The 25,172-nt window shown below is 38.4% G+C and overlaps 1 protein-coding gene across 1 annotated transcript; it reads left to right on the top strand.

The window, feature by feature from the left end:
- The first annotated feature begins 857 nt into the window (after window positions 1-857).
- Window positions 858-25,038, top strand: LOC129904928 (mitogen-activated protein kinase homolog NTF4-like). Its single transcript, XM_055980340.1, has 6 exons — window positions 858-1,206; window positions 1,354-1,483; window positions 1,990-2,127; window positions 3,874-4,206; window positions 4,706-4,886; window positions 24,543-25,038. Exons 1-6 carry the CDS (start codon window positions 974-976, stop codon window positions 24,716-24,718), a joined length of 1,191 nt encoding a protein of 396 aa, XP_055836315.1. The 5' UTR covers window positions 858-973; the 3' UTR covers window positions 24,719-25,038.
- Window positions 25,039-25,172: the final 134 nt, after the last annotated feature.

The raw sequence follows: 25,172 nt of genomic DNA, 5'->3' as shown, positions 1-25,172 counted from the left end.
TATAAGTAAGATGTTATTATAAAGAAAGTAAAATATAATATAAAAAATTGAACTTATAAAAAATTAGATTATTATAGTAAAATACTGATATAATAAATGATCGTCATAAGGAGATTTGACTTTATAATTGGGGGCAATAAAATTATGTACTTTTAAGTTGACCCCATTGGCAGAATGAATCAAATTATTTCGTAAAAAATAACAATTCATCCCTAATATCTTTGAAAAAATTATTAAAGAAAATACGTTTTAATAAATAATTACTGATTTTAGCGATATTTTTTTATTTATTATCATTTATAGCAATAAATAGTAATATTATGATATATTTGTCATGTATTAAAAGTGAATTATGCATTCAATATAAATATATTATAAATATTTTAAAATATAAGAAATTGACACAATGTAATATAAATATATTAAAATATATGATAAATATATTATTTATGAATAAAACTTATATTATATGAGTTTTATAAATTATTCTTGCTAATATGTATTAAAATTATATTATAAGATCCTAATGAAAAAAAATATTATTGGATAGATATTTCTTTAATATAATATATTTATGTAAGTTGCCAATATCTTTTGAGGCAAAAGTTTACCCACTAAATTACCGTGAACAAAAGTAAAGAGTAATATAAAAAACTCATACACAGAAATAATCCCTTTTTATGATGGATTTTATTTATATATAAATAAAATAAGTCTAATATTTTTATTGGACTAGTTGTTGTAAAAACCAAAGTTGGAATTTACTCATAAAACAAGTAAAAAGAAGACAAAAAGTAAAATAAAAAAGTTCATTGGGAATAATGAAATTCCACGTGGTCGTCATTTTTTTTTTTTTTTTTTGACTTCCTTCAATTCCACTTTTCCCAACATAAACAAATTCACACAATTTACAAATACTAACCCTTGATTCTAGGATTCATTAGTACTACTATTTTTTGTTTATCCCCAAAATATGGATGGTTCAGCTCAGCAAACGGACACGATGATGTCGGATGCGGCGGCAGACCATCATCAGCAACCACCTCCGCCGCCGCAACCGGTGCCCGGGATCGATAATATTCCGGCGACGTTGAGCCATGGTGGCAGATTCATTCAATACAACATCTTTGGTAATATATTTGAAGTTACTGCTAAGTATAAGCCTCCTATTATGCCTATTGGTAAAGGTGCTTATGGCATCGTTTGGTGAGTTTTTTTTTCTCTTTTGATTACTTTCTACCAATTTCAAATACCCTTCCCCTTCTTGACTATTTCTCAATTTAGTACTTGTAACGTATTTTTTTTGGGGTTTTTTCCTTGATTAATGATTTTTTTTTGATTGATTGTGTGTAGTTCTGCTTTGAACTCGGAGACAAATGAGCATGTAGCGATTAAGAAAATTGCTAATGCTTTTGATAACAAGATTGATGCCAAGAGGACTTTGAGAGAGATCAAGCTTGTTCGGCATATGGATCATGAAAACGTTAGTGAGTCATTTCTGCGAGTCTGAAAATTCTTTTGGGGGTTAATTTAATCTGAGTATGATTAACTGTATTAGTTTATTTTTCATATGAATCTAGATAGTAGAAAGAGTAGGTCTTGAGTGTAATCAGTTGCATGAATTTAATTAGCTCAATGTATTAACTTAATTAATGTGAACAGAATATTGCATTGACTTTTTGCTGAAAGAAGGGCATAGATAATTTTGTTTTCTTTTCTAAAAATGGTAAGACAGATAATTTGTTTCTTTGTTTAATGCCATGGTACCAAACATGTTTGATGGCGTTCATGCATATATACTGAGATGTTTACATCTAATATATAGAGGACAAATTGTATTTTTGTCTCTCGGAATTGTATCTATTTGGATATACATGTTCTCTAGATATTTGAGGATGCTTTTTGAGGATATTTGAGGAGGCTATTTAGAAAGGAAAATGAGTCTGTACAGGTTTTTGCTGTTGGCTAATGTGACATCTGCCAATGCAGATTGTTGCGATCAGAGATATAATTCCACCACCACAGAGAGAAGCCTTTAATGATGTTTATATTGCGTATGAGCTTATGGATACTGATCTCCATCAAATTGTTCGCTCGAATCAGGGTTTATCTGAGGAGCATTGCCAGGTTCGAATTAGAACATTTATTTTCTTCAGAATACAATTTAAAAACACTACTAAAGTGTGAGTACATGATGTGTTTCTCAAAGCTTGTTTTTTTTTCTCCTTCCTTCTTCTGTTTAGAAAATGAATGGATAAAAAAAAATGTCATGTTTCAAATCATTTTCACCATTTTTAGTTGTTAAAAACACACCACTTGTTTGGAAGAATTGTTCTGACTGGCCTAACAACTCAGGACCTATAATGGAAAATTCACCCATTTCAAACCAACCAATAGGATACCTTCACCTCCTACCATACAAGGCCTTAAATGGAGCCATCTGAATGATAAAATGGTAGTGATTATTATATGTAAACTCAATCAATGGAAAATTGTGATGAACCTGAAATTAATATTTGGTAAATTTTATAAAATAACTATTTTACCCCTCTCGTTAGTTTTCCCAAGTCATGTTTGATTAATATTCAAAGTTGGTTTTATGAAATTCTATGAAATGTAAAGGTTTTTGGAAATGTTTGAGTTTTTAAGACTTAATTTGTCAATTAGTGGTATTCGATGTCATTCGGATACTCGAGCCTCGAAATGAAATTCCATCAATTCTATCAGCTCTGGAATATGAAATTTGGTCTAGGAGAATTGATAGAATGAGATTCGGGGTTATATCGAGGATTTGAGATCTTAAGTTGGGAATGATTGAGTTTTTGAGATTATAGATGACTTGAGTATCAATCCTCACTTCTCCATCCACCTTCTGTGGTGCGACACTGAGCTTGGACTTTATGTACTCTGTTTTAGTCCTACTCAGCCAAAAACCCTTATAGACTCTAGGGTTTGTCTCCATACATCCAGTCTATCGTTAACTCTGCCGCATGTCTCATCGATCAATACAACTATTGAAGGAGTTTCAATTTGGATAGATTAAAGAATGAAACTTGTCCGATAATGAGATTGCTCGTCACATTGCATCAAATCCAATGTTTCACAAGAGGACCAAACACACAGAGACTAACTGTCATTTGTCAGAAAGAAGGTGCTCTTAGGAGACTTCATCACAAAGATCGTGGGGTCAAATGATCAACTTGTAGACACATTCACCAAGTCCCTAGCCGATCTCAAAACAAGTTATATATGTAACAAACTTGGTATAATATTATTTATGTGCACTGGCTTTAGGGTGAGGGTTAAAATCCTTGTGAATATTCTAGAATATGTATAATTATAGTAAGTAGCTTAATTTACTCCTATTGTGATTAGGTATTGATTTCCTTTCCTTTTTAGAACATGTAAACATAGCTATTTAAACCCAATAGCTTGAAGGAATACTCAAGCTGAGTTCTCTCTTATTTTCTCTTTTACTTCACAACTTCAATATAGTAGAAGAAAAGCCTTGAACAAAGACCATGAATACAATTTGTATAAAAAGTTATTTGGTTCGGTTATATTTTTTAAAAGCAAAACCAAACATAGTATTGTCGGTTTTTTGAAATTGGAAACCAAACCAAACCAAGTATAATAATATGTCCGTTTGGTTTGATTTTCGATTTGATTTGATTTTTTTGTTTTTCATGAACACCCCAAATATTTTTTTGAAATTGTCATGAACACCCCTAATATTAATAGTGCATATTGTGCTACTTAGATTATAATGCATATCCGCCCACTCGTGGGATTACAATGGGTATGTTGTTGTTGAGATTATAATGCATTATAATTTGTCTGACTAAAACTAAATACTTCTCCATTTGGCTGCAGTATTTCTTGTATCAGATCCTCCGTGGGTTGAAATACATACATTCTGCAAATGTTTTGCACAGAGACTTAAAGCCTAGCAATCTTCTCTTGAATGCCAACTGTGATTTAAAGATATGTGATTTTGGGCTAGCTCGTGTCACTTCTGAAACTGACTTTATGACCGAATATGTTGTGACAAGATGGTATCGTCCACCTGAACTGTTGTTGAATTCATCCGACTATACTGCAGCAATTGATGTATGGTCAGTGGGTTGCATCTTCATGGAATTGATGGACAGAAAACCCCTGTTTCCTGGCAGAGATCATGTACACCAGCTGCGTCTTATTATGGAGGTATCTGTTGTTCACTATCTACCCCTTCCCCCCTTCCACTAAAGAAATGAGTTTACAAAGGTTTTGTTCTTTTATCTCATTTTTCCTGTTTCACCTTTTTGGTTCTAGCTCTTTTGTGCAAATCCATCTAAAAGAAAAAGAAACATCAAGTTGTAGATCTAGGAAACGTGAAGGAGAAGGCTTAGACAGAGTGTAGTTTTATTTTTGAACCACTGCTTCTCTAAACGTCAGGAATTACAAGTGATTGACGATGTTTTCTTCTCAGCAAGTGTTATGCACACATGTAGTATTTAATTTTAAGAAGGAAAATAAATTAACCTGCCACTCTCTTTCCTCTTCAGTTATTAATAAGATGATCAATGCATGATTATTTTGTATTATGAATATATAGTTTTTCATAGTAATGACCCAAATCTTTTTTAGTATCTTACATTATACACAAATTTATATATGTAATTACTTTTACTTAAATTATTCTTATGACCGAAACTTCTTGCAGTTGATTGGCACTCCTTCAGAGGCTGAAATGGAGTTCTCAAATGAGAATGCAAAACGATACATACGACAACTTCCTCTTTACCATCGACAATCATTTACTGAGAAGTTCCCACATGTAAATCCAGCTGCTATTGATCTTGTCGAGAAAATGTTGACATTTGATCCGAGAAGGAGAATAACAGGTGTGAAATTTCAGACAAGTTTCTCTCCTAGCTGCATTAATCAATTCTCTGCCTGCATCTTACACTATTTCCTTAATGTGTACAAGTGTTCACTTGTTTTCTTGCAAGAGATCAATCAATTCTTCTTCTTTTTCTCGTCAATGGAGGAAAACAAAATCTATTTCAAGTATGTATTTTATTGATGTATACCAAAAAAAACAGCATTAAAGAAGTGTGGATGAAAATTACATCCGAAAGAGAATTTTACAATGTATGTAAAGACCTAAAAGAATTCAACAATCACCTCTGGCTCTAAAACATAATTTGGAGCTTTGTTGAACCAAAAACTAAGCAAGGCTATACTCTTGAGCTTAAAATTAATAATGTTTCCCTTCTTGTCTTGAAAAACTCTAGCATTCCTCTCTCGCAATACGACCCACCAAATCACCATAGGAATTGTGAGTCCACGATTTTTTTTGTCATACACCATTTCAAGCCCCAAATGACTAAAAAGAGATGCTAAATCTGTTGGGTAAACTTGCAATCTAAGAATAGGCAATTGACTTCTTCTGCCTCCTCTTCACAAAGATAGCATCAGTTACAAAGAATGATGTCTCTCATTTGAAGGTTGTCAATGATGAGGCGGCACCTTCCATGAGCTATGATTTAAGATAAATGTTTGATCTTATATGGAGCCAGATTCTTCTATGAAATCTTCCAAGGCCTAGGAGACATGGTCGGGAGGGGTTAATCAAGTCTGCAAAGCAGTAGAGAGGATTCCATTGTGGGAGTGTTTCCAGATGAGGAAATCAGGTTGAGATCAGAGGAGGGAGAGGGTTTAGCTGATTCATCAAAAGCAAAAAATGATCATTTTCCCAATCATTGAGGTTTCTCCTAAATGGAATGAACCACCCTTGATGTGACTGACGTTTGGCTAATATAGAATGTTGGTTGGATGCATATCTAAAATGGAAAGGGAATCTGTTCATGAGAGGGGTATGGCCAAGCCATGAGTCTTACCAAAATCTTATCTTTCTACCATCACCTACTTTTAAAGAACCTTGTTCCCAAGACTAGCTCCAAATATCACTAAGCATTACTAAGTTGCTATCATTGGAGTTGAAGATTAAGCAATATACCTCCATGCCTTTGGAAAAGATATAAATAAGTACTAACCAATCAAACAAACCAATCTTAGCTTAAAAAAGTATGGGAACATTTAACCTCGTTGTATGCCAAGTTGGTGAATTTAGACATCTTTCTTCCTTGTAGTTCCTTTAATGATGAACCTTCACAAAGAATCCAAGAAAGTAAGTTAATTCACCAAAATAAGAGCCGTCACATTTAAGCTTATAAAATTAATGTCAAGCTTTTAATTGATCATTCTTAGAAAGCATTTAGATTGACATATTTTAAGTGCTTTTGCTTTCATTTTTTTTAAAAACTTTTTGTGGTGTTTGGGAAAGATACTTATAAGCACTTACTTTTAGGCCAAAAGCTTAGCCCCAAGAGAGAAAGTATCGCTATAATCAAGCCTAAATATCTAAGTATACCTCTTGGGACCAAGGTGGGCCTTAGCCAATTAACTTGATCGTTCGAACCAACTTTGACTACATAAACCTAATGACAACCAACAATAGATTTGTGAAGAAAGGGGAACAAGCTCCCAAGTACCACTTCATCCTTGATGAGATAATGCTTCACTCGTAGATTTAGGAATGGAAACAAAAGACAAAGATGATACAAAGACATAATAGGGTGATGACAGATGAAAATAACTTAAAAAGATATAGTGGGGATTGGTATTACGAGCGAATTGCATACCTTTTTGAAGTAGATTGGTTGATTAAGAGGAGACAAGTTTGCAGTAGGCACAGGGTTTGGCATAGGACATGAATCATCTGGGCTTGATGCTAGATGTGAACGATGGGAAGTTAGGATTGGTGGCCGGAGATATAGAAATAATTGTAGATTTCTCAAAAGTTTATTTATGTAAAACCTCATAGAAAATTAGGATGATCAAATAAGATGTAAAGGCTGAGACTAAAAAATATGACCTCGAGTGACATAAGGTACCAACAAAGATTAGGTGAGTAGCAATGATACCTTTTTTGAACTTGAGAATAACCAAGGAAGACACATTTGAGAGCATGATGCGCTAATTTATCTTTCTAAGGATCAAGTTATGAACAAAACATATGCTGCCAAAAACACGAGGCGAAAGAGAGTAAAACATTGTTCTGGCAACACCAAAATAACCAAATCTATATGGGTCAAGATTACATGGCTAGCCATATGAATAGATGATTAACTTCAGAAGTCGTCAGAATAGTCCTCACTCGCTCGGTGCATGGCTTGACATGCCATTGCGTGGACTCTTCAATCCCCGTAGCACCTGTGTCGACATGACATGGGTGTGCGTGTGGGATCCATATTGGATTTGGTCAACTTACTGAGAAGGTTTTTTTTTAAAAATAAATTGGTAATGTTGTATTCCTCAGCACTAAGAATATGCAGGAGACCTCCAAAAATTAGTTTGCAGAGAGACTAGAAAGGCTAATTACAAGGATCCTAGCATATATACTACTCCCTCCATTTAAAAAAGAATGACCTCTTTACTTTTTAGTTTGTTCCAAAAAGAATGACCTCTTTTCTTTTTTGGTAAAACTTTAATTTCAACTTTCCACGTGGCATGTTTAAAGCCACAAGAATAAAGGGTATTTTGGTACATTTGACATAACTTTAGTTTAGGACTACAAGATGGAAAAGTCTTCTTTGTTTTCTTAAACTCCGTGTCAAGTCAAACTAGGCCATTCTTTTTGAAACGGAGGGAGTAGTTGCTTTATCTCCTCTATACAACCCCGTTTACACCAAAAATGCAAATATGTATATTTTTCTTTAACTTTTAGTATGGAGTTTGATTTGTTCTCATAGCATCTTCCATTTCTTTCCTTCCATATTGACCACCATATGCAAGCTGGAATCATTCTCCACCACTTCTTTTGGCTTTTGCTTCCTCCTCTTTTGATCCAGTAACTCAGCAGTATGCTCTAGCGTTGTCCAACTGTTACCTGTGAGCCTAAAATCAGAGACTATTGTTGATCTGTGACTCTACAATGTAAAAAAATATGGTTGTTGGTCTCATTGCATAGAAAACACCTTGATACTAGTTGTACACCTTTCCTCTGCAGTACCTCCCGAGTCAGACTAGCCCTCTTAGTTATCAGTTATACAACTCATTTGACTTTGGTTGGTACTTGGCTTGTACGGATATGTTTCCATCTAGCCAGTCTGGGGCCTTGCTGAGTTCCCAGTTCCTTCCTTATAGAGCTTGTTAATTATGAACCTTCCATTCTCAAAGTGTTTCCATGAGACTGTGTCTGGCCTTGCAACAAAACCTCTAAACTCACTGCTCACATGTAACAGCCACCCTATATTTCCCAATCATTCAAATGCCTCCTGAAAGATATGTCCCAACCATTTGACCAACTCTCAGCTAGAGTGATATCAGGATTGCTGTAGAAAGAAAATAAGTCAGGGAAAGATTGCATATAATGCCTCCGTCTTCCCAAACATCTTTCCAGAATAGAATTTTAGCTCCATTTTCTATTTTGAGTTTGATGTGTCCTGCTGGTTTGGTGCAGAAAGATCTTATTGTTCTTCATGCTGAAACTCCATTTGGTATAGTGACCTCATTGGTACACTATTGGGAATCCTAGTCATACTTGTGATGTATAACTTCTCTCCAAAGAGCTTGTTCTTCTTCCACATATCTCAACCATTTCATCAAGAGGCAATCATTGTGGATTCTAAGATTTCTAACTCCAAGACCACTTAAGAGCTTAGGTAGCTGCACTGTTTTCCAGTTAACTAGGTAGTACCCCTTCCCTTCTTTGTTTCCAAACCACAAAAATTCTCTTCTAAGTTTGTCCAGTTTCTTCAACAACTTTGCGGGTAGGGGAAGTAGAGACATGACATAAGTGGGGAGGGAGTCCAACACTACATTTATTAATGTGTGTCTTCCCCCAAGTGACAAGTGTTGAGAGTTCCATATTATTAACTTCTTCTCTGACCTCTGGATTATCCCATCCCACATCAGTAATCTTTATGTTTGCTGCCCAGAGGCATTCCCAAGTAAGTTGTTGGGAATTGCTCAATCTTACACCCTAGGATGTTAGCCAATCTTTGCATCTGTGTTACTTCCTTGATAGGAATAAACCGTTTTTCTCCAATTGACCCTCAAAACCAGAAACAACTTCCAGGATCACAAGTATCACTTTGATATATCTGATTTGGTCTTCTTTTGCCTCACAGAAAATCACACTGTCATCAACATAAATCAATTGGCAAATCTCCATACTCACACCTATCCTGCTCCTAACTTCATATCCCCTTATCCATCTGTTTTGAGTAGCCACCCTCAGCATGCTAGCCCCTCCATGGTTAGTATGAATAGGAAAGGAGAAAGGGGGTATCCTGCCTCAAACCCCTTTTCGATGGAAAACCCCCCACAGATTCTCCATTTTAGTGAATGGAGAACCAGACAGTTTTAATACAAAAACCTATCCATTTTAACCATTTATCTCCAAGCCCTATCTGTCTTAAGATGTTTAGAAGGAACCCCTAATTTAAATGATCATATGCCTTTCCCAATCAAGTTTGCATATGATACCTGCTTCCTCTCCTCTCAACCTTGTGTCCCCACATTCACTGGTTATTAAGGCAGCATACATGATCTCTCTGCCCTTAATAAATGCCATCTGGTGCTTGTTCATCAGCTTGTGTACCACCTGTTTGAGCCTTTCAGCTAGCACTTTAGCTATGATTTTGCACATCCACTGATTAGACTTGGTCTGAAGTCCCGGGCTCTAGCTTAGTGTGATTAAATCGTGAATTGAGTCAGAAAAAAGAAGTCCAGCTCCAGGCTTTGAAGAAGAGAAGAAAGACCTGGCTTCAAGGGAAATAAAAAAGTATATATACTTTTTTAAGAATCAAAGTTTTTCTCCTCTGCAAAGCTATCAATGCTTTATTCAAGATCTTATGCAGTCGATCGTTCATTTTAGTGATGTAGCTCCACTTTTCTTTGGGATAAGTGCCAGATAAGTGGCATTGATACTCTTTTCAAAATCTTGGAACTCATGGAAGTGCTGCATAGTGTTCAAGATGTCTTCTTTCAAGGCGCTGCAAAATTCTTTGTAGAAGCTCATCGGGTCCTGATGCCTTGTCACTAGGACAGAGCTTGATACCCTATAAAACTTCTTCCTCCTCAAACTGTCTCTAATTGTTGACCTTTCTGTATCTTGCTGGAGCTTCGACCTAGATCGCTACAAAGAGCACTCTGTCACTATCGACGACCTCTACGAAGCATGGGATTCCCTCGAGAAGTCCTTTCACCTTGATGCGAGCCTATCTTGTATGGTTCTTGAGTAGCGTTAATCTTGAATATATCACCAAACATCCTGATAAAGGACTACTCTTTGAGGATCACGACCATGAGCATATCACCGGATATACAAATGCTGATTGGGCAGGATCACCCTCTAATAGACGTTCTACATCCGGGTATTGTGTTTTAGTAGGAGGTAATTTGGTGTCATGGAAGAGTAAGAAACAGAGTGTGGTTGCTCAATCTAGTGCAGAAGCAGAATATCGCGCAATGGCTGTGGCAACTTGTGAGCTAGTTTGGATCAAACGATTACTGACAGAACTAAAATTTTGAGAAACCGGCCATATGGAACTTGTGTGTGATAATCAAGCTACTCTTCATATTGTATCAAATCCAGTGTTTTATGAGAGAACTAAGCACATTGAGGTTGATTGTCACTTTGTCAAAGAAAAGATACTCTTAGGAGATATTGTTACAGAGTTTGTGAAGTCAAATGATCAACTTGTAGATATCTTCATCAAGTCCTTCACCGGTCTTCGTATTAATTATATTTGTAACAAGCTAGGTACATATGATTTGTATGCACTAGCTTGAGGGGGAGTGTTATAATAGGAATAGGTGTACACAATCCTACTTAGAATAAGAATAGAAATAGGAATAGTTTATAGTATCCTACTTGGAAAAAGATTGGTTTATAGTGTCTATAAATAGGGTCTTTATGTAATATTCTTACACAATTCAATAATATTTTTCACAGTTGCAAACCCAAAACTACAAATAAACCCTAATTTTCTTTTTAATTATTAAATCAGGGCTTTTTTAACAAAAAATCAAAAAGACGACGCCTATCGCGCCTTGCCTCGCTACTCGCATGTCGCCATTTTTGTGCCTCGTCTCTCCTTTCTGAATTGCACCTCGCCATGGCTTTAATAGGCGAGAATGCTTCGCCTCGCCTCGCCTTTGCGCCTTTGGCGAATGGCGCTCACTTTTTATAACATTGAGGTAGGAAATACCCAAAATGACCCTCATTAATTTCTGTCGGAGGGACCTATAGGAGGGACCTACAGGTCGTAGGTCCGTCGACGGATCGTAGGAATGGGTCGTAGAAGTAGTGTACCAAAAACTTGGGCTATTGGAAATTGCACCTTTAACCCTATGAGTCAAGTCTATAGATGGTCGAATGAGGTACGGGTCGTCGAAACGGTTCGTCAAACACCCCAACACTTAGCCAAATTTCCAAATCTCAGGATCCATCCTACGAGTGAGGTTTATGGCTCGTCGAACCTTCTACAGGTCGTAACACCCGTTCGTCCTGTCAACTTTTCCAAAACCCAAAAACCAAGTCTCTGATCACTTTCTACATGTCAACCCTACGGATCGTAGAAACTTATACGGTCCGTAGGACATCCTCGTGGATTGATCGGACACTTAGTGAAATTTTATTTCTCAGAACCTTTCATACGGCTCGTCAAACTTTCTACGGGCCGTTGACTCGTATCAGATTCCAAGTTTTATCCCAAGTGCTGGTCCTTTTACGACTGCCTTCCTACGGCCTGTAGGTCGTCTTGTAGAAGTCTGCACCAGATGATTTTCTGCAACCTTTCTTAAACAAACGTTGGCCTTCCAACTTTCGGGGTCTTTCATCCTCTTTCCCTGAATTTCGAACAGAAATTATAAGATAATAATTTTTTTTTAAGGGAACAGACCCTACACGAGGCTCCCACCTCTCGTGCGCGGCCAGGGGTTGAGCCGCTCACCCCCAAGCTGTATTATACATAAAAACAGAAAAATACACGGAGGGGGACATAAATCTAACTTCCAATCCTATGGTGGTTCATAAGCCGACCATCCTACTAAGGGCAACCAACTCATCCCCGATACAAGCACATGAGAAGAAAACCTAGAAACTATGCACCTAAAGGAAATGACTCCTCTCGATACAAAGAAGCTAGGAAAACATAAATAAGGGAGACTCTCCCTTTACATAAAATAAAGGAAAAATGTAAATAAAACTGGAGACGAATCCTCATAAATGCTATATATACAACAAAATTAGCGTAGACGAGGAACATCAAATAACATGGCTAAGATATAATATGAAAAATCACAAACACTGTAATTGGGTGCTCAATCCAAGGATGCAACACAAAATAGTAGATCATGGAGGCTTTTTAATCCGTTTGGTCTTCCTCCGTCTGAAGCTGGGCAGGCGGACTCTATCTAGCATGTAGTAACCTCGAGTACCACGAGGTAGCTGCTGGAGGGTGGTGTAGTGGCCTGAAGTGGTAAGAGTGTGACTGTGCTTGGAGAGAGCATCCGCAGTGAAGTTTGCCTCCCTGTATACATGCCTGCAAGAAAAGCGAACAAATAATTTGGAAATACCAACAAGGTCCTGAGTTACCTGGTGAAGGCTCCACGGAGGTTTAGTCTGATGATTGATCCATTTAGTGAGCAACTCCGAGTCAACTTCTAGGATAACGTGCTGAAAACCCTGTTGAATGCACCATTTAAGCCCATAAACTGCCGCATCTAGTTCAGCTTGATTGTTGGTTCCCTCCCCTAACGGTATGGCGTAGGCGAATATGAATTTACCTATGTGATCTCTTAAGATGCCACCCCCCCCCAATTGCCCCCGGATTACCCAACGCACTGCCGTCAGTGTTCAGCTTGACGAAATCGAGTTGTGGCTTAATCCACGAGACTTGGGTGATCTTCATCTCATGAGTACACTTATCTATGCAAGAGATGGTGTGGATCCAGTTCGAGGGCCAATGGATATAGGGGTATGCGACTCTAAGAAGATTTGAGATGTCCTTGAGAACTGCAAATTTCACTCTCGCCAAGCTAGAACTCTTCCCCCCGTATTTGCTCGCGCACCTATTCTTCCACAAATTCCAACATATAAATATTGGGGTGGAATGGAGGATAAGTTTGTGAGCTTCTGTGCGGTACTTGCGAAGCCACCAGCTCATAACAAGAGGTTTGAGGGGTGTGGCTTCATGCCTTATGCCTAGGGAATCTGAGAAGTAGTGCCAAATATTCCTAGCGAAATGGCCAGTGCTGAAAATGTGCTCTATGGTGTCCGGACCTGGACTGTGGCAGCAATAGCATGGTGTGGAAAATAGTCAAATGCAGTGATCTTTTTCTCCGTTGGCAGCTTGCCTCTAAAAGCCCTCCACAACAAAAAGGAGCATTTAAAGGGGATGTTTTTGTGCCAAGTGTAGTGGTCGGAAAGTGTCTTGGTCCGGTGTTCCCTCACAAGCTGCCATGCCGAGGAACATGTGAAGTTCCCATTGGTATTCAACTTCCAAATGGCCTGATCCGGTGTGTTTCCTTGCAGCTGAAGTGTGGAAGAAGTAATGAGAGGAACGAGCTGCGCTGGTGCCAACTGATTTAGCATATCGATGTTCCATTGGCCCTCTATACGAAAATCAGCCACCCTCGCATTGTTTGCTCTTCCCAACTCCTGTCTATAGTTGGCTAAGGGTCCGATACCTAGCCAATCGTCCCACCAAAAACAGCACGAACCCGAGTGAAGTCTACATTGAATGTGAGGTTCGGCAATGTGTTTGTTGTGCATCATGTGTTTCCACACAAGCGACTGGCCAGTATGGAATTTTTTGATGATGGGATTCGCTCTCTGACAGTATTTGGCTCTAAGGAAATCACCCCACAATGTTGGTTTAGCTCTAAAGATCCACCATTGCTTTAACTGGAGAGATTTGCACACATCTGTAGTTCTCCTCAACCCAATACCTCCTTCGTCATAAGGGTAACAAAGTTTCTTCCATGAAGCCCAATGGTATTTTTTCTTGTTATCCTTCCACCCTCAGAAAAAATCAGCGGTGACTCTCTCAATCTGTTTGAGAGTAGTACGGGGGGGAGTAATGGCCGAAAGAAGGTGAATGGGGAGCGACTGAAGTACGTATTTCACGAGTGTAGCTCTACCGCCGTAGCTGAGGATTTTGGAGTGCCACCCTCTAATTCTGTTGACAACCTTAGAGACCATGTTTGTGTAGTACATGACTCTCTGCCTACCAATGTACAGCGGGCATCCTAAGTAGGTGATGGGACTATGCTTCTGAGTGAAATCCGTAACCTGTTTCACCGTTTCCACATTGTGTTGGAGTGCATTGGGATGCATCATGAAGTGGCTCTTATTCTTGTTTATAAGCTGCCCCGATGTCTTTTCATACAGAGTCAAGGTCTTCATGATAATCTGGAGAATTTCCTTCCTTCCGGAGGAAAAGATGATAACATCATCCGCAAAACTCAAATGATTAATCTGTGGGCTTCTTTTCTCCATATGAAAACCACGGTAGAAGTGGTAATTATGAAGACTATTCAACATTCTGGACAGCACCTCCGCTCCCAAAATGAATAAGGCGGGAGAAAGAGGATCACCCCGTTTGAGCCCTCTGGTGGAGTGGAAAAAACCATGTCTAGACCCATTAACGATAACGGAGTACCAATTGTTAGACATGATTCGCCAAATCATATCAATAAAGGTCTCACCGAAGCCCATCCTTCTCAGTACTAGACAAGTATAGGACCAGGAGACTCTATCATATGCTTTGGCCATGTCTAACTTGATAACCACGTTGTCGCCAATAACAGGCTTTCGGATATCGTGGATAATCTCCTGTGCTAGCATGATATTTTCGGAGATGCTTCTTCCTTTTACAAATCCGGACTGATTGAGAGAAATAAGATCGGGGAGAATCGGAGTAAGCCTGAGGCAAATGAGTTTTGATATGATCTTATTGGTGAAGTTACTGAGACTAATGGGTCTGTAGTCAGAGAGTGTGTTGGGGTGATCTACCTTTGGGAGCAAGACCAAACAAGCATGAGAAAAGAACTTAGGCATAGCATACCCTCCGAAGAAAGAAGTAACCACTGCTAGCAGGTCCTCCGAAATAATCTCCCAGCAAGCTTGGAAGAATTTTCCATTCATACTGTCCGGACCAGCTGCAGAGTTAGGATTCATGGAGAAGACTACCTGTTTCAACTCTTCAATGGTAGGCATGGCTTGAAGGCTTTCATTCTGAGCATTTGTGATCATTCTAGGAACGTAATTCAAGATGTTCTTCGGAATCCGAGATTCATCACTTGTGAATATTTTCTGAAAATGATCGCATGCTGCTCTAGCAATGTGTTCGTCGCCTTGAATCCAATCCCCTTCTTCGTTGGTAACCTTGTGAATGAACAATCTCCTTCTCCTACCACTGATTAAAGCATGGAAATACTTGGTGTTAGCATCTTCATCCTTGAACCAATGTAGTTGAGTTTTTTGTTTGAGAATGTTCTCTTCAATTTTAAGAAATCTGATGTATTCGGCGTTGAGAGCATGCAATTGCATCCCGTTCTCTTCATTATTGGACACTATCAGATTTTCTTCGGCACTTTTCACCCATTCTTCATATTCCTTAACCTTGGCAAAAATGTCGCCAAATTCCACTCGCGACCATTTACTAAGGGTGGAGGAAAGCCTTTTCAGTTTTTGGTGGAAGGACCACATTGGATTCCCAGTCAGGGGTCTGTCCCAACAGGACTCTACAGTTTCGAGAAAAGTAGGGTTATCCACCCAACAATTCAAGAATTTAAAATATTTAATAGCGGAATCCTGCCTAGCATTCATCTCTATTAGTAAAGGGTTATGGTCAGAACCAGTAGAGGGAAGATGGGTGACTGAAGTGTGAGGCATAGCGGCTAACCAATTATCGGACACCATAGCTCTATTGAGTCGCTTCCATATTCTGTTATGCATATCTCGTTGATTACACCAAGTGTAGTCTGAGCCATGATACCCCAAATCCGTTAGGCCACATGCTTCAATAACGCTTATAAACTCGAAGCTTTTTTGCATGTTGTAAGGGATTCCACCTAGTTTCTCATTAATGGAGGTGATGACATTGAAGTCCCCAACTGTGCACCAAGGAAGGTTAGTGGAAGCGTGGTGCAGGAGCCTATCCCAAAGCGGTCTTCTAAGAGTATCTTTGCATTTTCCATAAACAAAAGTCGTGAGAAATGCATTTTGATGCTCTACGTGTTTTATCTCGCAAGTGATCTGTTGGTCGTCAACATCAATAACTTTACAATCAACATCTTGAGTCCAGAAGATCCAAATCTTGCCATTAGGATTGCAAACGGACTTATCCATACCAAGGTTGATTCTAAAGGTTTGGAGATGAGCATTGTTGGAAAAAGGTTCTAGGATGGAAATGATGGACGTTTGATGGATATGTTTGAGCGACTTTAGTCTGTCTATGACTCCTTTGGTATTGATACCTCTAGCATTCCAAACAATTGTGTTAATCATTGATGGGATCTAAGGTTGTGGAGCCTAGTGTTTGGTCTGCTAATAGGAGCATGAATAGTTGTTAATTTTGGATTGTGATGAATGCCTCTAGGTGATAGGCCTTGCTCATTAGCTAGCTGGTTCATCTCATCATTCGTGACCTTAGTAGTGGTCTTGGATGGTGCAGCTATACTATTGGTCTGTTCAGCAGTCTCTTCTTCATTCTCAAGTTCAACCTCACCTTGAAAGTCTTGGTCATATTCATCCTCCGAATGAATAACCCCATATTCATCATCACTATCAGGAGTTGAAGTTTGAGCCTCATTGTTAGTGCATAGGATGTTGGTGGCATTTTCAGGTTGCATAAAAGGAGCTGGCTGAATATTCAAAGGGGTAAGAGTAAGAGGGTCTTCACAACTAAAATCAGGGCTCCTTATTGGTGTGGTTTGATCTAAGAGTACATACTGTGAGCAAGAGTTTGAAAACACCTCACCATTGTTATCTTTTCCACCTGTATCAGCAGTGGTTGGAGGGGTAGGGGCTGCAGCTTCTTGCTTCTTTTCTTGTTTCTTCTTTCTAGCTCTCTTTTTCCGTAGTGTTTTAGAGGTAGCTTGCTGGTTAGAGGTAATAGGACTAGCTGAGAATTCTGAATTTCAACCAAAACATTCTCAAAACTGTTTAGAAAACCCCAGACATTCAAATTAGAAATCCCAAATGGAATCTTTGAATAAGAAGATGAAATAAGAGATGACTGAACTTGTAATCACAACCGTGGCAACAAATTCTGAGCATGGACACACTTTCTTAGCTTGGTTTTCTTCCAGCGTTGAGTTCGAACCCAAAATTTGCAACTTGTTCTTCGGTCTTAAACACCAGAAAATTTGATTCTCGATCAGTTTTCAACCAAACAAGTTCAAATCTTTACTACAACTTCACAACGACACTCCAAGCAAAGCCTAGTGGTTAGTTCGGACAATCAGACACGAACTCAAGGGTGTCCAGGGTGTCTTCGTGTCAGGACAGCTTATAAATTTTGACCAAACCAGTTCTCAATCGAACTCTATTTGACCTTAAATTCCAGATTCAAACTAATAAATCAATTTCCAACCCCTTAGGACCTCACCCACTTGAGTATTGGCTCAGATTTCAGATCTAAAAAGAAGAGATAATGGTTCAAAACACACCTCCAACTATCACTTTTTCGCGAATTCACACCCCAACTATTTGTTTTTCCCTTTACCTGCCTAAACTATCACTATCTATGTAGTAAAACACAACTCAAAGTTGACTAGGCCAGATGTTTGAAAACAATTGTGCCATGTGGCACATTAAGCAGATTGTTTTTAATATTTTTTTTCCTATTTTCCATTTAATTCAGCCTTTGTAAGTATTACAAGGTTATTCTGAGTGAAAATATTACCACCCAACATAAGCTTTTGGTGATGGACTTGGAAATTAAGAGGGATAGGAGAAAGAAGATTCTTTATGATCGATTGAGGATTAGATGGGGGGCCTAGCTCCCGCCTTTTCTCGGGAGATGAGGGAGAAGTTGAATGGTTTAGGGGCCTGGAGTAGTAGCAGGGATGTGAACAACATATGGGACATGACAGTTGGTTGCATTAGAAAAGCAGCTATCGAGGTTCTTGGGGTATCGAAAGGAATCTTTGGTGGTCGTCAAGGAGATTGGTGGTGGAATGGAGAAGTACAAGGCAAAGTGAAAGCCAAGAAGGTTGCATATACGGAGTGGTTGGAGTTCGTAGATGAGGAGAAGAATATGCTTAAAGATATCTATAAGAAGGCAAAGATGGAAGTGAAGTCGGCGGTTACCAGTGCTAAGACGGCAGCTTTTGAACGCTTGTATGTCGAGTTAAGGGAAAAAGGTGGGGATAATAGATTGTTTAGGCTCGCCAAAGTGAGAGAGAGAAAAGCACGCGATCTGGATCTAGTAAAGTGCATCAAGGACGAGAAAGGTGAAGTGCTAGTCGATGAAACCTCTATTAAGCAAAGATGACAAACTTACTTCCACAGACTCCTAAATGAAAAAGGAGACAGAGACATTGTATTGGGTGATTTAGCGTACTTTCATAGTCTTCGAGACTTTGGGTACTACAGGTGTTTTAAGGTTGATGAGGTTAGACGTGCTGTTAGCAGGGTGAGGAGGGGAAGAGCGACCGGGCCCGATGAGATTCCGATGGATTTTTGGAAGAGCACTGACAAGGCAGGTTTGGAGTGGTTGACTAAGTTGTTTAATGTTATTTTAAAGACGACTAAGATGCCTGATGAATGGAGGTGGAGTATTATGGTTCCATTGTACAAGTACAAGAGTGATATCCAAAACTGTAATAATTACAGGGGTATCAAACTATTAAGCCACGCTATGAAGATTTGGGAGAGAGCGGTGGAGATGAGGGTGAGGAGAGGAATGTCAATCTCAGAGAACCAGTTCGGATTTATGCCGGGGCGGTCGACTACTGAAGCAATTCATCTTATGCGGAGACTGGTGGAGAAATTTAGAGAAAGAAAAAAGGATCTCTATATGGGTGTTCATTGACCTTGAAAAGGCTTATGACAAAGTTTCGAGGGATATTCTCTGGAGGTGTCTGGTGGCTAAAGGTGTACCGATGGTGTATATTAGGGCGATAATGGACATGTGTGCTGGAGCCAAGACTCGGATTAGGACGGTGGGAGGTGACTTAGAGCATTTTCTTGTTGATGTTGGACTACATTAGGGATCTGTGCTGAGCCCTTTTCTTTTTGCCTTGGTGATGGATGAGCTGACACGGTCTATTCAGGAGGAGGTTTCATGGTGTATGCTATTTGCGGACGACATAGTTTTGATTGATGAGACTTGGGACGGAGTTAATGATAGGTTAGAGGTTTGGAGACAAACGCCGGAGTCCAAAGGGTTCAGATTGAGTAGGACCAAAACAGAATACTTGGAGTGCAAATTTAGTGTTGCGATGGATGAAGAGGGTAGGGAAATGTTGCCACCCAACCTATCCCCAAGACAGAAAGCTTTAAATATCTTGGATCCATCATCCAGTGTAGTGGGGACATCGATGATGATGTCACGCACCGCATTGGGGCAACATGGTTGAAGTGGAGGCTAGCCTCTGGAGTTCTGTGTGATAAGAAAGTACCACCTAAACTTAAAGGTAAGTTCTACAGAATGGTGGTTAGACCAGCGTTGTTATATGGAGTGGAGTGCTGGCCAATAAAGAACTTTCATGTTCAGAAAATGCATGTTGCGGAGATGAGGATGCTGAGATGAATGTGTGTACATACTTCAGGAATGAGGTTATTCGGGAGAAGGTGAGAGTGACATCTGTGGTCGACAAGATGAGAGAAGCGAGACTGAGATGGTTTGGGCATGTGCAGAAGAGGGGTGTTGACGCCCCAATTAGGAGGTGCGAGCGGTTAGATTTGGGGGCTATGCGGAGGAGTAGGGGCGAACCGAAAAAGTATTAGAGAGAGGTGATAAGACAAAATGTGGCGCTACTCCATATCACTAAGGACATGACCTTAGATAGATTAGAGTGGAGGTCGCGGATTAGGGTAGAAGGCCAGTAGGGATAGAATGGTGTCTTGCCGTGTGTCGGTTTAGGGTGGTCGTAGGTCTAGGCATGCCTTTATACTTGTGTTGCTATGACCTTTGATTATCGCAGTACTTTGCTATAGTTATTGTTCTTGTCTTGTAAATTTTACATTTTTTTTATTATGCTATATATATTATTTTTCTCTCATACATGGAACTGAGACTTTTAAGCCGAGGGTCTTTCGAAAACAGCCTCTCTACCTCCATGAGGTAGTGGTAAGGTCTGCGTACATCCTATCCTCCCCAGACCCCACTTGTGGGATTTCACTGGGTATATTGTTGTTGTTGTTTCCATTTAATTCATTTAAATCCCTCTCGTCTCGCCCTTCTTCATTTCTCTGCACTTTTTCTTCATTTCTTTTCTTTAATCAGATTTTCTCTCACTTTTTCATTTATCAACCTTTCTCCTTCACTTCTTCCTTAATCAAATTCTTCTTTTTTCTTTACCAGATTTTGTTGTCCTTTTCCTCTGCTTTCTCAAGGTAGTGGTAAGGTCTGCATACACTCTACCCTCCCTGTACCCCATTTAGTGGGATTACACTGGGTATGTTGTTGTTGCAGCCTGCAGTGATAAGAATCACACAAGGAGTCATAAAATTATATACAAAAATCAGTCATTATTCTTAGACGAGAAGAATCCTAGCTCCTTTTTTACAAAATCAGTAACTAACCTAGAAGCTAAGATTGAATTTGAGCTTAATGGGAAAAAAAACAAGACGGGGAGAAGGGTTTAGAGGCACGAACCATGGAGGAACCACGATCGGAGAAGGACGAGACCCAATTTTGATTTTAACAGATGGCCCTAAGTTTTTAACCTATTTCTAATTCTTTTATTTCTGCATAGATGGAAATATATTTCCATGTGGAGTCACATGGCACCCCTTTTTTAACATAAAAAGAGTGTACCACACACCATCAACATTTCATCTAGGTGTGTTTTAATCTATGTTGCTCGGACCCTCCAAAACTGTATTTTTTGGAGAATCCAACATGGGTGAGGCATCGAAAGTGAAGAGTTCCTGCAACTTAGGTTTTAATACATATAGGGGTCGTTTGGTATGAAGGATAATATCAAATAGTCCTGGAATTAAACTATAGTGTCACTCAATTTGTCGTTTGGTTGGCAAGTCCGGGATAACTTATTTCGAAATTAATAATTAATATCGGGATAAAATATCCCTCTTCTTGGGTGGTATAGTAATCCCAGGATAACTTATCCCGGGATAAAGTAGGTAAATGACAAAAATATCCCTTTAAATCCTTTTTATACATCACTTTTCACATTCATAAAGGGTATTTTTGTAAATAAATAATTTATTCTTAAAATTTATATAATGCATATTATTTTGAATTCGACAAACTAAACACTCAAAAAGAAATAATCCCATCACAACTTATCCATCATAACTAATTACATCATAACTTATCCTGTCATAATTAATTCATCATAACTTGTATTCAAACCAAACGACCCCTGGTTATAGTTAAGGTAGGTACAAGGAACAAGTAGTTAGGGATCGAAATTAGCGAAAAAAGTGATAGTTGATGTGCTTTTAACCATTATCTTAAAAAAAAAAAAGCAGCTCGTTGAGCTTCCGACAATGGTGGATTTTCAGCACTTGCTCAAATCAGAACTTCCAGTAAGATTTCAACACAAAAATAGAGACAAACAGTCAATTTACTCAATAGAACTCAGAATAGAATTTCAGCAAGTTTCAGAGAGGTTTAAACCAATAACAACTAATAATACTGAAGAATGAGGAATGTAAATGGTTTCTCTATTTTGGGATTTTAGAATTTTTTTTTTAAAATTTCTGATATAGAAAATCAAATCCTAGACAGTGTAAGAGCCCGTTTGGATTGACTTATAAGCTGCTTTCAACTTTTTTGAGTGTTTGACTGGCCAATTTAAAGTCATTTTGTGCTTAAAATAAGCCCCAATAAATAATTCAATTTGTTTGGATGGATTTATTTTAAGCAGCTTATAAGTTGAAAACAGCCTATAAGTAAAAAAAAAGAAGTTGTGTTGCACCTATTTTTTTTTTAACTTGTAAGCAATTTTCAACTTATAAGTTGCTTAAAATAAGTACATCCAAACAGATTCTAAATGTAAAAAAAATAGCACTAATTCGAGTTCTGATATCGAATGATAACTTTCGGATTCAAGAATATGGAGTTGAAAATAAAGAAAACAAGTAAAAGAGAAACTATACACAAGTTAAGAAATAATATACATCAATTAGACTTCCTACTCCTCTAGTGTTGTCACCCATACTATGTAATATGAGGGTAGAAGTTTGGGTTGTGTGGGGGATAGGTCATAAGTCAAGGCTGCTCTATATGAGTGTGAAGTACTGGTGTGTGTGTGTTGGGGGGGGGGGGAGTATAAGTTGAAGGAAAAAGTTATTACTGCAGTAAAAGAAATGGAAAATTCTAATTGTTAATCATAACCGTACTGGAGATGATGTAGGGAGGAAAGGAAGTTACAATACGGACTCATTAAGCATATTTCTAAAATTCTCTCTAAAGGGTTACTTTTAGATTTTGGTTTTTTCCTATATACTTATTTGTATCATTTGCACCCCCCTGCATCCTATAGAAAATAGTTGAGTATGTCATGAGTTCCAACTTCTCTGTGCAAGTTTGCACTTAATATAGTTGAAAGGAAAACTTGATCAAACATGAAAAATAAAAAATACAGTCATAAGGAAAAAAGCAAAACTTAAAATAGTTGGGCATGTGATGAATTGCTACTCCATATATTGCTGAGTGATATAGCACATGGCTTGGAAGGGGGGAAAATGAAACTAAGATGATCTCTGAACTGAGAACAAATTTCTCTCTAGAAACTGACATGGTTAACAATGATCATAGTATATAAAGTGAGAGGAGAGTAGAACTTCAAAGGAAACAACTCTTTCTGTTACAAGTGAACGCAAAAATGCCCTTGGCACCTATCACAGCCAAACAGATGAAATAATATTTTTGTGGAAGGCTAGCTGCCATAATTCATGACCATCCTTTTCTCCTATATGTTTCATTTGGAAATTTATTCTGCAATTTTTTTTTTTTTGTGGAAAAAAGAGCACCCCTACTTCAAATGTGGTATGTCGGTTTTTTTGGCCATTTTTACTTGAAAGTTGTGCATGGTGTTTTCTGTTTGTGTGGAAATGTTTGTCCTATCTAGGCTATTGGAAAACATGCTTCCTGGTGGTTACGTGTTTGGATGCAAAGAGGGCGAGAGCCCTGCTATTTACTTAAAAGGAAACTAAAGAATTATGATAACACAGATAGTGAATTGCATGTTTTGTTGTCAGTTTAATGTAACCGTTGGACCTTATTTATGCAATTAAATAAAAGAAAAATCTGATGTCTGGAACCTGCATTTCAGTCATTAAAGCTCTGTGATAATGGAGGTTGCAAAGGCTTACCTACGGCCCTGTTTCAAACGATCTACAAGTAATTACTTTTTGTTGTTGCTATTGAACAGAAATGGTGAACATCATGATGTGTTAATAATCAGCTAGAAAATGTGTCCTGTTGAATAGAAGAAAGCAGACTGAGCTTTTAAACTTGTGGGGATCTTTGCACAGAGTTATGCCTACTAAACGAAATTTCAAGTGATTTTATTGGGCAGCAATAACCTTTAAAAAAGACAAAAGGTTCAATGCACAGTGTTGCAAGCCACACAAGCTACCTTTGTTTAGCATACATTAATCTCGCAACATCATGTGGCAAATGCTAGAATCGCACCAAGATACGTCCTGTTGTTGCACCTACTAGACTACATCTTCCGAGGTTCCATACTGTTATATTAAGTGCAAGAATGTGTTGGATGATCTTATGAGACTTCATATAACATAAGAAAGGGAAAGATGTTATTATACTTTTTTCATTTTGGGCCAATGTTGCTCGGACTCTCCGAAGTAGTTGCCGCATTTGTGTTGGATCCTCTAAAAATGTACTACTTTTGGAGGATTCAATGCACACACCTCAACATTATTGAAGAGTCCGAGCAACATAGTTTTGGGCTATATATGGGTGTAAATGCTAAAGTTTCTTAGGAGAAGTGCTACCACCGCTTCTTTAGTGGATAGTGGATGGTGGATACTGGATACTGAGTCGATTTCTCGGCCTGTATGAATTGAAATTGTACTTTATATTAATATACCGGTATTGCTTTCAAATTATGTGCAGGAGTTTGAATAACACATTTTGCTAGAATTCAGTGTTTAGCTCTTTTCATTGGTTAATAGTAATTGTTTTCTTTCCATGCTTACAAATTGCTGCCCTGCTGCAATTAGATGGTCTTTCTGCATCCTACAAGTCTTCTCTTTAATACTTATATATCTATTTGGTCCAAGTACTGATCCCTTTTCTGTACTTTGTTCTTTTCAGTTGAAGACGCTCTTGCACATCCTTACCTAACATCGCTCCATGATATTAGTGACGAGCCCATTTGCACGACTCCTTTTAGCTTCGATTTTGAACAACATGCCCTTACGGAGGAACAGATGAAGGAGCTGATTTACAGGGAGTCTATTGCATTTAATCCTGAATACCAGCGGATGTGAATAATCGCTGGTAGATTATTGCCGGGTCTGATCTACATGTTATGTGTAACTGACAATTTATCCCTCCATGTATATATGTGTGCATTCCGTCCGGGAACATGGATGATTTTCTTATGCAAACGCTTAGTTATAAAGCTGATTTATGCATGAAGAGTTGTTTGATGTATCTTATGAGGTGGATCGCTTGTATGGTCTCTGTTTTATTTTGACTGAAATGAAACTCTGGTGGACGATGTCTGTATCAGATGTAATCCTATCGTCATTGACATTCTTATTTCTTTGCCAATAGTCGATCAATTTCATGCTTTGTTTTTGTTCCATATTATTTTGTACTTGATGCAACTTCCTAAATTGACACTTAATTGTACATGCAGGTTTAAAAAGTCTTAACTTTTTATGGTTTCACACTTGTTTGTGAGTTCCTTTTTTTGTTACTCTCTATTTACCAGTTACC

This window comes from Solanum dulcamara, chromosome 10, assembly GCF_947179165.1.
Source record: "Solanum dulcamara chromosome 10, daSolDulc1.2, whole genome shotgun sequence".
NCBI classification, from domain to species: domain Eukaryota; kingdom Viridiplantae; phylum Streptophyta; class Magnoliopsida; order Solanales; family Solanaceae; genus Solanum; species Solanum dulcamara.
Note: the sequence above shows the minus strand (reverse complement) of the source record. Positions and strands in the feature narration are given on the sequence as shown.

What these genes read in the sequence shown, in the direction of transcription:
- LOC129904928 (XM_055980340.1), top strand. Translation starts at nt 974, where the DNA reads ATGGATGGTTCAGCTCAGCAAACGGACACGATGATGTCGGATGCGGCG. An exon ending in GGTGCTTATGGCATCGTTTG is followed by an intron (nt 1,207 to 1,353) that starts GTGAGTTTTTTT and finishes GATTGTGTGTAG; the next exon opens with TTCTGCTTTGAACTCGGAGA. An exon ending in TATCTGAGGAGCATTGCCAG is followed by an intron (nt 2,128 to 3,873) that starts GTTCGAATTAGA and finishes ATTTGGCTGCAG; the next exon opens with TATTTCTTGTATCAGATCCT.